Raw genomic sequence first — 17,500 nt, 5'->3', positions numbered from 1 at the left:
CGCCTACGCTGCCCCCTTTTAGGCGATCTCTGAGAACCGATCTTTTCAGGGAAGCCTATCCTGCCCTCAGCTAATAATGGAATCTTCTACTCTTCCAACCAGTCCATCCCCCACAGTTACTACCTTTTGTACCACCAGCCCCTCCCTCTTAGATTGTAAGCTCCCAGGATCAGGGCCCTCCTATCCCTCTTGTATTGAACTGTATTGTTGCTGTATTGTCTCCCGTTATATTGTAAAGCGCTGAGCACACTGCTGGCGCCATAAATCCTGATATTAATGGGAACACAAGGTGTCAGAGACGTCCCAGAGGTAGTTCCAGGTAATGCAGAGGTGATGTGAGGAAGCTGCTGGGACAGGGAACAAAGTGCGGGTGATAGGAGACTCGGCTCACACAGGAGGATTTCCAGCAGTGACGTCTCCTTCTGTCCTCACAATCCTCTCTGAACACATGAGCGGCGGATCTGTCAGCACATCCATCAGACAAGTCACCACCTTCTTCCCGTCACCCAATGTATGTGCGCCCATTCCTGGGAGTTCCCGGAATCATGTGCCTGCTCTCAGTCCTGGCTCTAAATTTGGGTTGGCGACACAATCCATGTGTGTAGCAATCCCGGGAATAGTGCCAGCGCTGGGGAGATGGCAGAGGAACCCAACCTGAGATACTAGGAACCTTTCCGGTGGGATCTCCCAATACAGGACATCCCAGGCAGAGGCTGGAGGACATTTCATGTTGTGTCACCATGATGGAAACTCTTCCATCCTCTTCTCTTGGGTTACCAACATCCAAACCAGAAGAATATCTACAGATTACTTCACACTGCAAACCTCTGTCTCTCCTCTCCTGAAATACTCTGCGCTGCTGGAGGACTCCTCTCCTTCCTCTATAACTCTCCTCTCCTGAAATACTCTGCTCTGCTGGAGGACTCCTCTCCTTCCTCTATAACTCCTCTCCTGAAATACTCTGCGCTGCTGGAGGACTCCTCTCCTTCCTCTATAACTCTCCTCTCCTGAAATACTCTGCTCTGCTGGAGGACTCCTCTCCTTCCTCTATAACTCCTCTCCTGAAATACTCTGCGCTGCTGGAGGACTCCGTTCCTTCCTCTATAACTCTCCTCTCCTGAAATACTCTGCACTGCTGGAGGACTCCGCTCCTTCCTCTATAACTCTCCTCTCCTGAAATACTCTGCTCTGCTGGAGGACTCAACTCCTTCCTCTATAACTCTCCTCTCCTGAAATACTCTGCCCTGCCACAGGACTCCGCTCCTTCCTCTATAACTCCTCTCCTGAAATACTCTGCACTGCCAGAGGACTCCGCTCCTTCCTCTATAACTCCTCTCCTGAAATACTCTGCTCTGCTGGAGGACTCCGCTCCTTCCTCTATAACTCCTCTCCTGAAATACTCTGCCCTGCTGGGGGACTCCGCTCCTTCCTCTATAACTCCTCTCCTGAAATACTCTGCGCTGCTGGAGGACTCCGCTCCTTCCTCTATAACTCTCCTCTCCTGAAATACTCTGCACTGCTGGGGGACTCCGCTCCTTCCTCTATAACTCCTCTCCTGAAATACTCTGCGCTGCTGGAGGACTCTGCTCCTTCCTCTATAACTCTCCTCTCCTGAAATACTCTGCTCTGCTGGAGGACTCCGCTCCTTCCTCTATAACTCTCCTCTCCTGAAATACTCTGCACTGCTGGAGGACTCCTCTCCTTCCTCTATAACTCCTCTCCTGAAATACTCTGCACTGCTGGAGGACTCCGCTCCTTCCTCTATAACTCCTCTCCTGAAATACTCTGCGCTGCTGGAGGACTCCGCTCCTTCCTCTATAACTCTCCTCTCCTGAAATACTCTGCGCTGCTGGAGGACTCCGCTCCTTCCTCTATAACTCTCCTCTCCTGAAATACTCTGCACTGCTGGAGGACTCTGCTCCTTCCTCTATAACTCTCCTCTCCTGAAATACTCTGCACTGCTGGAGGACTCTGCTCCTTCCTCTATAACTCTCCTCTCCTGAAATACTCTGCTCTGCTGGAGGACTCCGCTCCTTCCTCTATAACTCTCCTCTCCTGAAATACTCTGCGCTGCTGGAGGACTCCGCTCCTTCCTCTATAACTCTCCTCTCCTGAAATACTCTGCACTGCTGGAGGACTCCTCTCCTTCCTCTATAACTCCTCTCCTGAAATACTCTGCACTGCTGGAGGACTCCGCTCCTTCCTCTATAACTCCTCTCCTGAAATACTCTGCGCTGCTGGAGGACTCCGCTCCTTCCTCTATAACTCTCCTCTCCTGAAATACTCTGCGCTGCTGGAGGACTCCTCTCCTTCCGCTATAACTCTCCTCTCCTGAAATACTCTGCTCCGCTGGAGGACTCCGCTCCTTCCTCTATAACTCTCCTCTCCTGAAATACTCTGCACTGCTGGAGGACTCCGCTCCTTCCTCTATAACTCTCCTCTCCTGAAATACTCTGCTCTGCTGGAGGACTCCGCTCCTTCCTCTATAACTCCTCTCCTGAAATACTCTGCTCTGCTGGAGGACTCCGCTCCTTCCTCTATAACTCTCCTCTCCTGAAATACTCTGCTCTGCTGGAGGACTCCGCTCCTTCCTTTATAACTCCTCTCCTGAAATACTCTGCACTGCTGGAGGACTCCGCTCCTTCCTCTATAACTCTGCTCTCCTGAAATACTCTGCACTGCTGGAGGACTCCGCTCCTTCCTCTATAACTCTCCTCTCCTGAAATACTCTGCGCTGCCGGAGGACTCCACTCCTTCCTCTATAACTCTCCTCTCCTGAAATACTCTGCTCTGCTGGAGGACTCCGCTCCTTCCTCTATAACTCCTCTCCTGAAATACTCTGCGCTGCTGGAGGACTCCGCTCCTTCCTCTATAACTCTCCTCTCCTGAAATACTCTGCGCTGCTGGAGGACTCCGCTCCTTCCTCTATAACTCCTCTCCTGAAATACTCTGCACTGCTGGAGGACTCCACTCCTTCCTCTATAACTCTCCTCTCCTGAAATACTCTGCGCTGCTGGAGGACTCCGCTCCTTCCTCTATAACTCTCCTCTCCTGAAATACTCTGCGCTGCTGGAGGACTCCGCTCCTTCCTCTATAACTCCTCTCCTGAAATACTCTGCACTGCTGGAGGACTCCGCTCCTTCCTCTATAACTCCTCTCCTGAAATACTCTGCTCCGCTGGAGGACTCCGCTCCTTCCTCTATAACTCTCCTCTCCTGAAATACTCTGCACTGCCGGAGGACTCCGCTCCTTCCTCTATAACCCTCCTCTCCTGAAATACTCTGCACTGCCGGAGGACTCCGCTCCTTCCTCTATAACTCCTCTCCTGAAATACTCTGCGCTGCTGGAGGACTCCTCTCCTTCCTCTATAACTCCTCTCCTGAAATACTCTGCACTGCTGGAGGACTCCTCTCCTTCCTCTATAACTCCTCTCCTGAAATACTCTGCACTGCTGGAGGACTCCGCTCCTTCCTCTATAACTCTCCTCTCCTGAAATACTCTGCTCTGCTGGAGGACTCCGCTCCTTCCTCTATAACTCTCCTCTCCTGAAATACTCTGCGCTGCTGGAGGACTCCGCTCCTTCCTCTATAACTCCTCTCCTGAAATACTCTGCACTGCTGGAGGACTCCGCTCCTTCCTCTTTAACTCTCCTTTCCTGAAATACTCTGCGCTGCTGGAGGACTCCGCTCCTTCCTCTATAACTCCTCTCCTGAAATACTCTGCACTGCTGGGGGACTCCGCTCCTTCCTCTATAACTCCTCTCCTGAAATACTCTGCTCTGCTGGAGGACTCCGCTCCTTCCTCTATAACTCTCCTCTCCTGAAATACTCTGCACTGCTGGAGGACTCCGCTCCTTCCTCTATAACTCTCCTCTCCTGAAATACTCTGCACTGCTGGAGGACTCCGCTCCTTCCTCTATAACTCTCCTCTCCTGAAATACTCTGCTCTGCCGGAGGACTCCGCTCCTTCCTCTATAACTCTCCTCTCCTGAAATACTCTGCACTGCTGGAGGACTCCGCTCCTTTCTCTATAACTCTCCTCTCCTTCCTCTATAACTCTCCTCTCCTTCCTCTATAACTCTCCGCTCCTTCTAGAATCCAAGCCTTCTATGTCAGCTGTGAGATGTTAGTAGAGAATACTGTGATCCCCATTGCTGGGGGTGGGGGGGGGGGGCTCAGAGCAGACCAGAGGGGATCCTGAGATACATGGGGGTACTGTGTATAAAGGGGGGAGGGGTTCTTATACTGCCATTTTTTCCTGCCATCATGCTCACAGTGTTGTCTGCCCCTGTTAGGAAGACTCTGGAGATGGGTTGCTGTGCGGAGGGATCGCTGGCGCAGTCTCTGGCAGAATTTGAAATTAACATGGAAAGAGACGTCCTGCTGCCTCTGAACAAGCTAAGTGAGGTAATCTGACTGTCCTCATGTCTGTGTCCAGCTGTTCATCATGTCATGTGACTGTTCGGAACCCCCTCACCTAGCACACTGCAGTCCTGAACCCCCGTCACCAAGCACACTGCAGTCCTGAACCCCCGTCACCAAGCACACTGCAGTCCTGAACTCCCATCACCAAGCACACTGCAGTCCTGAACTCCCATCACCAAGCACACTGCAGTCCTGAACCCCTATCACCAAGCACACTGCAGTCCTGAACTCCCATCACCAAGCACACTGCAGTCCTGAACCCCTATCACCAAGCACACTGCAGTCCGGAACCCCCGTCACCAAGCACACTGCAGTCCGGAATCCCCGTCACCAAGCACACTGCAGTCCGGATCCCCCTGTTACCAAGCACACTGCAGTCCTTAACCCCCCGTCACCAAGCACACTGCAGTCCTGAACCCCCCGTCACCAAGCACACTGCAGTCCGGAACCCCCGTCACCAAGCACACTGCAGAACTGAACCCCCGTCACCAAGCACACTGCAGTCCGGAACCCCCGTCACCAAGCACACTGCAGAATTGAACCCCCGTCACCAAGCACACTGCAGTCCGGAACCCCCGTCACCAAGCACACTGCAGAACTGAACCCCCGTCACCAAGCACACTGCAGTCCTGAATCCCCCTGTCACTATATGAAACACTGCAGTCCTGAACCCCCCATCACCAAGCACACTGCAGTCCTGAACCCCCCGTCACCAAGCACACTGCAGTCCTGAACCCCCCCGTCACCAAGCACACTGTGGTCCTGAACCCCCCCGTCACCAAGCACACTGCAGTCCTGAACCCCCCCGTCACTATATAAAACACTGCAGTCCTGAACCCCCATCACCATATAATACTGCAATCCTTTACTACCATCACCAATCACACTGCAGTCCTGAACCCCCCCCCCCCCCCCCATCACTATATATCATCGTTTCCATTGTATTTTTCTCTAGATGCTCCTGATGGGCACCTAGAAAGGAATATTCATCCTAAAAAAGACAGTTCCTGACTTGTAATACCATTACATTGTTTTGAACGTGCTAAAAATATCCCAGAAGGTTAAAGTGGCTTCCCGGACCCTCCGGAGTCCCAGGTACCGACCCAAACCACCGGAGGTTTGTACCCCTTTCATCCCATTTCACCAAAGTGTCCGAGATGTCACTGATATTGTGGTGGACTCTTTAATTTGTCCCGAATTCAATTGGTTTCTATGTTCTGCCCCATGATCCCGCCTCTTCATTTCCTCCCATGTAATTGGCTCCTTATGTTCTGCTTCATGCACTTGACTCTTTGTGTTCTCTCCATGTACTGGACTCTTCATGTTCTCTCCATGTACTGGGCTCTTCGTGTTCTCTCCATGTACTGGACTCTTCATGTTCTCTCCATGTACTGGACTCTTCATGTTCTCTCCATGTACTGTGTTCTTCATATTCTCTCCATGTACTGGGCTCTTCATGTTCTCCATGTACTGGGCTCTTCATGTTCTCTCCATGTAGTGGGCTCTTCATGTTCTCTCCATGTACTGGACTCTCCATGTTCTCTCCTTGTACTGGGCTTTTCATGTTCTCTCCATGTACTGGGCTCTCCATGTTCTCTCCATGTACTGGACTCTTCATGTTCTCTCCATGTACTGGGCTCTTCGTGTTCTCTCCATGTACTGGGCTCTTCGTGTTCTCTCCATGTTCTCTCTATGTACTGGGCTCTTCGTGTTCTCTCCATGTACTGGACTCTTCATGTTCTCTCCATGTACTGGACTCTTCATGTTCTCTCCATGTACTGTGTTCTTCATATTCTCTCCATGTACTGGGCTCTTCATGTTCTCCATGTACTGGGCTCTTCATGTTCTCTCCATGTAGTGGGCTCTTCATGTTCTCTCCATGTACTGGACTCTCCATGTTCTCTCCTTGTACTGGGCTTTTCATGTTCTCTCCATGTACTGGGCTCTCCATGTTCTCTCCATTTACTGGGCTCTTCATATTCTCTCCATGTACTGGGCTCTTTGTGTTCTCTCCATGTACTGGGCTCTTCGTGTTCTCTCCATGTACTGGGCTCTTCGTGTTCTCTCCATGTACTGGACTCTTCGTGTTCTCTCCATGTACTGGGCTCTTCATATTCTCTCCATGTACTGGACTCTTCGTGTTCTCTCCATGTACTGGGCTCTTCATATTCTCTCCATGTACTGGGTTCTTCGTGTTCTCTCCATGTACTGGGCTCTTCATATTCTCTCCATGTACTGGGTTCTTCATATTCTCTCCATGTACTGGGCTCTTCATGTTCTCTTTATGTACTGGGATCTTTGTGTTCTCTCCATGTACTGGGCTCTTTGTGTTCTCTCCATGTACTGGGCTCTTTGTGTTCTCTCCATGTACTGGGCTCTTCGTGTTCTCTCCATGTACTGGGCTCTTCATATTCTCTCCATGTACTGGACTCTTCATGTTCTCTCCATGTACTGTGTTCTTCATATTCTCTCCATGTACTGGGCTCTTCATGTTCTCCATGTACTGGGCTCTTCATGTTCTCTCCATGTACTGGACTCTCCATGTTCTCTCCTTGTACTGGGCTCTTCATGTTCTCTCCATGTACTGGGCTCTCCATGTTCTCTCCATGTACTGGGCTCTTCATATTCTCTCCATGTACTGGGCTCTGTGTGTTCTCTCCATGTACTGGGCTCTTCGTGTTCTCTCCATGTACTGGGCTCTTCATATTCTCTCCATGTACTGGACTGTTCGTGTTCTCTCCATGTACTGGGCTCTTCATATTCTCTCCATGTACTGGACTCTTCGTGTTCTCTCCATGTACTGGGTTCTTCATATTCTCTCCATGTACTGGGCTCTTCATGTTCTCTCCATGTACTGGGATCTTCGTGTTCTCTCCATGTACTGGGCTCTTTGTGTTCTCTCCATGTACAGGGCTCTTCGTGTTCTCTCCATGTACTGGGCTCTTCATATTCTCTCCATGTACTGGGCTCTTCGTGTTCTCTCCATGTACTAGGCTCTTCGTGTTCTCTCCATGTACTGGGCTCTTCGTGTTCTCTACAAGTACTTTGTTTCTCATTTTCTACTCCATGCACTTTGCTCTTCATGTTCTCTCCATGTACTGGGCTCTTCATATTCTCTCCATGTACTGGGCTCTTCATGTTCTCTCCATGTATTGGGCTCTTCGTGTTCTCTCCATGTACTGGACTCTTCATATTCTCTCCATGTACTGGGTTCTTCATGTTCTCTCCATGTACTGGGCTCTTCATATTCTCTCCATGTACTGGGTTCTTCATGTTCTTTACATTTACTGGGTTCTTTATGTTCTGCTTCATGTTTTATCCATGTACTGGACTCTTCATGTTCTGATGCATGTACTTTGCTCTTCATGTTCTCTCCATATACTGTGTTCTTCATGTTCTGCGCCATGTACTGGGCTCTTCATGTTCTCTCCATGTACTGGACTCTTCATGTTCTTTCCATGTACTGGGCTCTCCATGTTCTCTCCATGTTCTGGGCTCTTCATGTTCTGCTCCATGTACTGGGCTCTTCATGTTCTCTCCATGCACTGGGCTTTCCATGTTCTCTCCATGTTCTGCTCCATGTACTGGGTTCTCCATGTTCTGCTCCATGTACTGGGCTTTTCATGTTCTCTCCAGGTACTGGGCTCTTCATGTTCTCTCCATGTACTGGACTCTTCGTGTTCTCTCCATGTACTGGGCTCTTTGTGTTCTCTCCATGTACTGGGCTCTTCGTGTTCTCTCCATGTACTGGGCTCTTCATGTTCTCTCCATGTACTGGGCTCTTCATGTTCTCTCCATGTACTGGGCTCTTCATGTTCTCTCCATGTACTGGGCTCTTCATGTTCTCTCCATGTACTGGGCTCTTCATGTTCTCTCCATGTACTGGGCTCTTCATGTTCTCTCCATGCACTTGACTCTTCATGTCCTGCCCCAAGCACTTGTCTTCTGTAATTGACCTCTGACCTTTTTATGCAAAGTTTCTATAATTCTTTGTCCTCCATTACTGCCACCTACAGCCGTGTCTCTCCCTCCTCAGGAAGAACTTCCTGCAATTCTAAAGCACAGAAAACAGCTACAGAAACTGCTGACAGACCTGAACGGTGTGAAGACTCGGTGAGTACAGACAACACGTGTGTGTACACAGGAGGGACTGCCGCCATACCTCCCAACTGTCCCTCACCTGGAACCAAATCCCTCTGCCCCTCCTTCCTCCCAACTGTCCTTCACCTGGAACCAAGTCCCTCTGCCCCTCCTTCTTCCCAACTGTCCTTCACCTGGAACCAAGTCCCTCTGCCCCTCCTTCTTCCCAACTGTCCTTCACCTGGAACCAAGTCCCTCTGCCCCTCCTTCTTCCCAACTGTCCTTCAACTGGAACCAAGTCCCTCTGCCCCTCCTTCTTCCCAACTGTCCTTCAACTGGAACCAAATCCCTCTGCCCCTCCTTCCTCCCAACTGTCCTTCACCTGGAACCAAGTCCCTCTGCCCCTCCTTCTTCCCAACTGTCCTTCACCTGGAACCAAGTCCCTCTGCCCCTCCTTCTTCCCAACTGTCCTTCACCTGTAACCAAGTCCCTCTGCCCCTCCTTCTTCCCAACTGTCTTTCACCTGGAACCAAGTCCATCTGCCCCTCCTTCTTCCCAACTGTCCTTCACCTGGAACCAAGTCCCTCTGCAGCTCCTTCTTCCCAACTGTCCTTCAACTGGAACCAAATCCCTCTGCCCCTCCTTCCTCCCAACTGTCCTTCACCTGGAACCAAGTCCCTCTGCCCCTCCTTCTTCCCAACTGTCCCTCACCTGGAACCAAGTCCCTCTGCCCCTCCTTCTTCCCAACTGTCCTTCACCTGGAACCAAGTCCCTCTGCCCCTCCTTCCTCCCAACTGTCCCTCATCTAGAACCAAGTCCCTCTGCCCCTCCTTCCTCCCAACTGTCCCTCATATGGAACCAAGTCCCTCTGCCCCTCCTTCCTCCCAACTCTCCCTCATCTGGAACCAAATCCCTCTGCCCCTCCTTCCTCCCAACTGTCCCTCATTGGAACCAAATCCCTCTGCCCCTCCTTCCTCCCAACTGTCCTTCATCTGGAACCAAATCCCTCTGCCCTTCCTTCCTCCCAACTGTCCCTCATCTGGAACCAAGTCCCTCTGCCCCTCCTTCCTCCCAACTGTCCCTCATCTGGAACCAAATCCCTCTGCCCCTCCTTCCTCCCAACTGTCCCTCATCTGGAACCAAGTCCCTCTGCCCTTCCTTCCTCCCAACTGTCCCTCATCTGGAACCAAGTCCCTCTGCCCTTCCTTCCTCCCAACTGTCCTTCATCTGGAACCAAATCCCTCCTTCCTCCTTCCTCCTTAGTTGTCCCTTTTTAAAAATGGCAGTATATTTAGTGCACAATGTTGTGTTCCGTGGATCATGTTTGGAATGTCATTTCTCAATGTCCAGCACCCTGATATGAACTGTTACAAACACATTGTCCCCCAATTCTGCCTGGCAGGTTATCCCAGGCCCAGAAGAACATGGCGGCGGCCCAAGGGGGAAGCATTATCGGAACCCCAGCTAAGCTGGAGAGCCTGAAGGAGGAAGAAGAGGAGCTGCGCAGAAGGGTGGAGCAGAGCAAGGTGTGTTATTAGGAAATGTAATAGGAGTCCTATATCACCGTCACCAACCACACTGCAGTCCTGTACCACCGTCACCAACCACACTGCAGTCCTGTACCACCGTCACCAACCACACTGCAGTCCTGTACCACCGTCACCAACCACACTGCAGTCCTGTACCACCGTCACCAACCACAGTGCAGTCCTGTACCACTGTCACCAACCACACTGCAGTCCTGTACCACCGTCACCAACCACAGTGCAATCCTGTACCACCGTCACCAACCACAGTGCAGTCCTGTACCACTGTCACCAACCACACTGCAGTCCTGTACCACCGTCACCAACCACAGTGCAGTCCTGTACCACCGTCACCAACCACACTGCAGTCCTATACTACTGTCACCACCCACACTGCGGTCCTATACTGCTGTCACCATATAACACTGCAGTCCTATACTACTGTCACCACCCACACTGCGGTCCTATACTACTGTCACCAACCACAGTGCAGTCCTGTACCACCGTCACCAACCACAGTGCAGTCCTGTACCACTGTCACCAACCACACTGCAGTCCTGTACCACCGTCACCAACCACACTGCAGTCCTGTATCACTGTCACCATATAACACTGCAGTCCTATACTACCTTCATGAACCACACTGCAGTCCTATATCACCGTCACCAACCACACTGCGGTCCTGTACTACAGTCAACAACCACACTGCAGTCATGTACTACTGTCACCAACCACATTGCAGTCCTGTACCACTGTCACCATATAACACTGCAGTCCTATACTACCTTCATGAACCACACTGCAGTCCTATATCACCGTCACCAACCACACTGCAGTCCTATATCACCGTCACCAACCACACTGCAGTCCTGTACTACAGTCACCAACCGCACTGCAATCCTGTACTACTGTCACCAACCACACTGCAGTCCTGTAATACTGTCACCAACCACAGTGCAGTCCTGTACTACAGTCACCAACCACACTGCAGTCCTGTACTACTGTCACCAACCACAGTGCAGTCCTGTACTACAGTCACCAACCACACTGCAGTCCTGTACTACTGTCACCAACCACATTGCAGTCCTATATCACTGTCACTAACCACACTGCAGTCCTGTACCACTGTCACCATATAACACTGCAGTCCTATACTACCTTCATGAACCACACTGCAGTCCTGTACTACTGTCACCAACCACAGTGCAGTCCTATATCACTGTCACTAACCACACTGCGGTCCTATACTCCCCTCACCATATAACACTGCAGTCCGGTGATTCACCATATATTACCACTGTCTCCATATAACATTTTCATTGTATTTTTCTCTAGATGCTCTGGGTGGGCACCTAGAAAGGAATATTTGTCCTAAAAAAGACAGTTCCTGATTTTTAATATTATTAAATTGTTTTGAAAGCATTTTAAAAAATAGCCAAGAAGGTTAAAGTGACCTTCCCTGACCCTCAGGAATCAATTACCTAGGTACCTTCCCAAATCACAGTAAGTTTTTTCACCTTTCATCCCAATGCATTTTGCCAAAGTGTCCCAAATTTCACCAGAATATTTTGGTGGACTCTTTAGTTTGTCCCGTATTCAATTGGCTTCTATGTTCTGCCCCATGAACCTGCCTCTTTATGCCCTCCCCATGCATATGGCTCCTTACATTCTGCTCCATGCACCTGGCTCGTTATGTTCAGCCCCATCCACTTGGCTTTTATGTTCTACCCCATGAACCTTCATCTTTATGCCGTCCCCATGTAATTGGCTCCTTATGTTCTCTACGAGTACTTGGTTTCTCATTTTCTGCTCTTCATGTTCTCTCCATGTACTGGACTCTTCATGTTCTCTCCATGCACTTTGCTCTTCATGTTCTCTCCATGTACTGGGTTCTTCATGTTCTCTCCATGCACTTTGCTCTTCATGTTCTCTCCATGTACTGGGTTCTTCATATTCTCTCCATGTACTGGGTTCTTCATATTCTCTCCATGTACTGGGTTCTTCATATTCTCTCCATGTACTGGGTTCTTCATGTTCTCTCCATGCACTTTGCTCTTCATGTTCTCTCCATGTACTGGGTTCTTCATATTCTCTCCATGTACTGGGTTCTTCGTGTTCTCTCCATGCACTTTGCTCTTCATATTCTCTCCATGTACTGGGTTCTTCATATTCTCTCCATGTACTGGGTTCTTCATATTCTCTCCATGTACTGGGTTCTTCATGTTCTCTCCATGCACTTTGCTCTTCATGTTCTCTCCATGTACTGGGTTCTTCATATTCTCTCCATTTACTGGGTTCTTCATGTTCTGCTTCATGTTTTTTCCATGTACTGGACTCTTCATTTTCTAATGCATGTACTTTCCTCTTCATGTTCTTTCCATATACTGTGTTCTTCATGTTCTGCTCCATGTACTGGGCTCTTCATGTTATCTCCATGTACTGTGCTCTTCATGTTATCTCCATGTACTGAGCTCTCCATGTTCTCTCCATGCACTGGTCTCTCCATGTTTTCTCCATGTACTGTGCTCTTCATGTTATCTCCATGTACTGAGCTCTCCATGTTCTCTCCATGTACTGGGCTCTCCATGTTCTCTCCATGTACTGGGCTCTCCAGGTTCTCTCCATGTACTGGGCTCTCCTTGTTCTTTCCATGCACCTGGCTCTTTATGTTCAGCCCCATCCGCTTGGCAATTGACATTTTTTTTATTAGGAAATAATCATTAAAATAGTTTGGCTCTGGGCAATGAAGAATAATCTCAGAATAAAGGTCCAGCAGACCTCCAGATTTTGGGTATAAAGATGAAGGTTCATGGGGCAGAACACGGAAGCCAAGTGGATGGGGCTGAACATAAAGAGCCAGGTGCATGGAGCAGAACACGTAGAGCAGGGGTCTCCAGACTTTCTAAACAGGGGGCCCAGTATACTGCCTTTCAGGGGGCCAGACTGTGGCTAGTGGGAGTAGAAAATGTCCCAGTGTCTGAAGAATATATTTTAAAAATATGTATTTTACAATATATTCTTCAGATTTTTTTTAACATATAAAAAAGTAATTTTAACATGTAAATTTTCATATATTTGTAAATACATTGCACATTTGTGATTCATTTTCACAGACTCAGCTGTGATAACCCAATGGTGGACCAGAATATATAATGTGCTGGACTTTTTTTTCTGCATCTTAATATTGTTTAATAATTTGTATAGTTATATAGCAATTCACTATATTCTATTTTACAGTGCTGTTAAAAACTTTTTTAGTGGGAAGAATTAGTGACCCATTGCTGCCAGTGAAAGGAATAGTGTCCCATCATTGGTGTCAGTGGGAGGAATAGTGCCCTATCATTGGTGTCAGTGGGAGGGATAGTGTCCCATCATTGGTGTCAGTGGGAGGGATAGTGTCCCATCATTGGTGTCAGTGGGAGGAATAGCGCCCCATCATTGGAGTCAGTGGGAGGAATAGTGCCCCATCATTGGTGTCAGTAGGAGGAATAGTGCCCCATCATTGGTGTCAGTGGGAGGAATAGTGCCCGATGGTTGGTGTCAGTGGGAGGAATAGTGCCCCATCATTGGTGTCAGTGGGAGGAATAGTGTCCCATCATTGATATCAGTGGAATGAATAGTGCCCCATCATTGGTATCAGTAGGAGGAATAGTGCCCCATCATTGATATCAGTGGAATGAATAGTGCCCCATCATTGGTATCAGTAGGAGGAATAGTGCCTCATCATTGGTGTCAGTGGGAGGAATAGAGCCCCATCATTGGTATTAGTGGGGGGAATAGTGCCCCATCATTGGTAATAGTGAAGGGAATAGTGTCCCATCATTGGTAATAGTGGAGGGAATAGTGTCCCATCATTGGTGTCAGTGGGATGAATAGTGCTCAATCCTTGGTATTAGTAGGAGGAATAGTGCCCCATCATTGGTATTAGTGGGAGGAATAGTGTCCCATCATTGGTATCAATGGGAGGTATAGTACCCCATCATTGGTGTCAGTGGGAGGAATAGAGTCCCATCATTGGTATTAGTGGAGGGAATAGTGCCCCATCATTGGTGTCAGTGGGATGAATAGTGCCCCATCATTGGTATCAGTGGGAGGAATAGTGCCCCATCATTGGTGTCAGTGGGAGGAATAGTGTCCCATCATTGGTGTCAGTGGGAGGAATAGTGTCCCATCATTGGTATCAGTGGGAGGAATAGTGCCCCATCATTGATATCAGTGGAATGAATAGTGCCCCATCATTGGTGTCAGTGGGATGAATAGTGCCCCATCATTGGTATCAGTGGGAGGAATAGTGCCCCATCATTGGTGTCAGTGGGAGGAATAGTGCCCCATCATTGGTGTCAGTGGGAGGAATAGTGCCCCATCATTGGTGTCAGTGGGAGGAATAGTGCCCCATCATTGGTGTCAGTGGGAGGAATAGTGCCCCATCATTGGTGTCAGTGAAAGGGATTGTGCTCCAAGGGCCAGATTAAGGCAAGCAAAGGGCTGCATTTGGCCCACATGCCGCACTTTGGAGATTGCTGGTTTACATGAATGTGAAGGCAAAGATTAAGCAACAACTTATTGTGATGATATTTATTATTATTCTCATCATGTAGGAGTATTGCACTTTCTCTAGATTTGTAGTAACAATAACAGTTCTCTGCTTCTGATGCAGGATGACTATTTATGTGACCTCTATCACTTCGGGACAAAAGAAAATGAATACAAGAACTACTTCATACGGGTGAGCAGCACAATATAGAACTACTATTTCTGTAATGGCAGGTGACCATGTGATCATATAGTTGGGGGGCTACGTAAGCTGGCTGTCAATTTCTCTTGTGGGGGGCCCTGTCGGCCCTTTCTTAACCCAACGTTCCTCGACTGAAAAATCAACGGAACTTCGTATAAATCTGCATGGCGAACACGCCTATCAGATGCAGCCACTGTCCAGGTATTCTGACAGCCACCAGCAGTGGCATTCAGAAGACAGTAGCCCAGCAGGGGGATTCATCCATCTGTGCTGTGTAGTGTGGGTGGAGGAATCGGTTAGATTTTTTGGCTCAATGGTCAACCTCCGTAGCCACCAACTGCTGGGAGAATGAACACCTTATTAACCACTTCCCGTCCGACCCATGTATATAAACAGCCTCCCCGCCCCCCTGCTTGTGCGCACTCCCTGGGAGCGCACAGCACCGCGATCCTGTGCCCACTGTGTCCTCCAGACACAGTGGAACACCGATCGTTGTATGGGACCTCTGTGCAAGGTCCCGATCATGTGATCACTGATTGGCCAATCAGTCATCACATTCAGAGTAGTAAGCAAGATGTCACTTCTGACATCATTGCTTACTACGTGTGAAATCTGTGAATGATCACAGAGATCACATGGTACAGGGCTAGTCACAACAGCATTGTACCATGTGACAAACTGTGACCAATCACAGCTCACACAGTAGTTCTCAATGGCTGCAAGAATGCAGACAGAGAGAAAGAGAAATGATTGCTTTTACAGCCTTTATGGGTGTAAAAGCAATCAGTGTAAAAAAAAAAAAAAACTTCATCACCCCCCACAAGTAGTACAGTGACACTACAATATGGTGACACTGTACTGCTAGGGAGATGGTATGTTAAAAAAAAACAAAAACAAATAATAATATAAAAAAAAAAAAAATTTAAAACATTTTTTTTTAAATTATTATTTTTGGTTATAAACTAATTTGGGTTAATTTTTTTTTTTTTTGTCCCAGTGGAGGGATTGGTAGAGAGGGATGGAGGACACCGAGTGGAGGCCAGTGGAGGGATTGGCAGAGAGGGGTGGAGGACACTGAGTGGAGGCCAGTGGAGGGATTGGCAGAGAGGGGTGGAGGATACTGAGTGGAGGCCAGTGGAGGGCTTGGCAGAGAGGGGTGGAGGACACTGAGTGGAGGCCAGTGGAGGGATTGGCAGAGAGGGGTGGAGGACACTGAGTGGAGGTCAGTGGAGGGATTGGCAGAGAGGGGTGGAGGACACTGAGTGGAGGTCAGTGGAGGGATTGGCAGAGAGGGGTGGAGGACACTGAGTGGAGGTCAGTGGAGGGATTGGCAGAGAGGGGTAGCAGACAATGAACAGTTGGTAAGGTGGATGAGCCTGGCAGCAGTATTCATGATGACTGGAGGGGGTGTGGCCTATGTAAAGGTCAGCCAATGAGGAGGGAGTTGCAGTAGTCGAGGCGAGAGATGACCAGGGAGTGAATTAGAAGCTTTGTGGTGTCATTGGTTAAAAAGCGGCGTATTCTGGAGATGTTGTGGAGGTTGAGGCGGCATGATTTGGACAGGGATTGGATGAGGACCTGAAAGGATAGTTCAGAATCCAGGGTTACCCCTAGGACCTTGGCATGCTGGGATGGGTTGATAGTGGTACTATTGATCCTGACCGAGAAATCGGGGGAAGAGGCATGTGGGGGAGGAAATATTGTGGGCTCAGTTTTGTATAGATTGAGTTTTAGGAAGTGGCGTGCCATCCAGTCCGACATGTCTGTTAGTAAATGTCATGCGCAAGTATATCTAGAAATACAGACGAGACCACCTCCAATTCCACCATACTTGGCTGATGACATGGGAAGACCTCATATCCTCCAAGAACACTAATGCGTTTCGAGGGTTAAGCCCTTTTCCTCAGAGCCCTTCCTGCAGCTTGCCATGATTAAGCTTCAAGGGGTGGAGTGAAACATGTTGGGGGCGTGGCCTGGCTATAGTCGGGGCTGAGGCTGCCATTCATCTCACCTGATGCACATGGGTCTTCCTTTGATGTGCTGCTTAGGGATCTTTCCTTCTGACATTGCCTTGAGATACTCACAGGGCAGCATGATGGTTTGTGCATTTTATCTGCAAGATTACCCAAGAGGAGCGTCTGTCCTGTCTTTAAGCACCAAATCTGAGTGCAGGAGGTTATAATTTAACTGTAGTAATGGGGTCAGGGTAGAAGACGTTCCTTCGTTTCGGAAGAACCAGCTTTGGGTTCTTCAAGAGGAAGCCTTTTTTTATTGAATGCCAATGGACATGTGTCACCATAAACACTATTATTATTGTCCTCCCTTGTTAGTATCTTCTGTTGTCCTTTATATCCGTTATTGGACCCTTATAACTTGATGTTTCTCCACAGCTTCTGGAACTTCAGGCAGAGTATCATCGGAAATCATTAGCGCAGCTGACAGATGTGTTGGGGGAGCTAAGAGACACCATTAAGGACAGCGGTCAGTAGTTGTCTCTCATTCTATCCATATTTTGGTATACCATCGTAGGAGAATGGCCACCACTAGAGTCCACCACCCAGGGCCCTCTCCCCTTACATAGATCAGGCTCCTTACTAGCTGATGTCTATGATGTAGAATGGATTGAAAATGGTTAAAGGTCTTGAGGACATTCCTAGCCATCATGCAGAAGGGGTCATTGGATATGCACTAGTCACAAGACACCCATCGTAGAGTAACAGCTGCTCTTGGTGTCT

The 17,500-nt window shown here is 49.0% G+C and overlaps 1 protein-coding gene across 1 annotated transcript in view; it reads left to right on the top strand.

Annotated features, from left to right (window-relative positions):
• The window catches only part of LOC149429110 (SH3 domain-binding protein 1-like), a 52,931-nt gene that overhangs the window by 12,299 nt on the left and 23,132 nt on the right, over window positions 1–17,500 (top strand). Inside the window, exons 4-8 of the mRNA XM_089666719.1 lie at window positions 4,295–4,406; window positions 8,461–8,537; window positions 9,907–10,030; window positions 14,688–14,756; window positions 17,156–17,246. Coding sequence (XP_089522845.1) covers window positions 4,295–4,406; window positions 8,461–8,537; window positions 9,907–10,030; window positions 14,688–14,756; window positions 17,156–17,246 — 473 coding nt within the window. The remainder of the gene's footprint in view (window positions 1–4,294; window positions 4,407–8,460; window positions 8,538–9,906; window positions 10,031–14,687; window positions 14,757–17,155; window positions 17,247–17,500) is intronic.

Source organism: Staurois parvus, unplaced genomic scaffold (assembly GCF_062004578.1).
Source record: "Staurois parvus isolate SC_StPar_1 unplaced genomic scaffold, SC_StPar_1.0 ptg002798l, whole genome shotgun sequence".
Taxonomy (NCBI): Eukaryota; Metazoa; Chordata; class Amphibia; order Anura; family Ranidae; genus Staurois; species Staurois parvus.
Note: the sequence above shows the minus strand (reverse complement) of the source record. Positions and strands in the feature narration are given on the sequence as shown.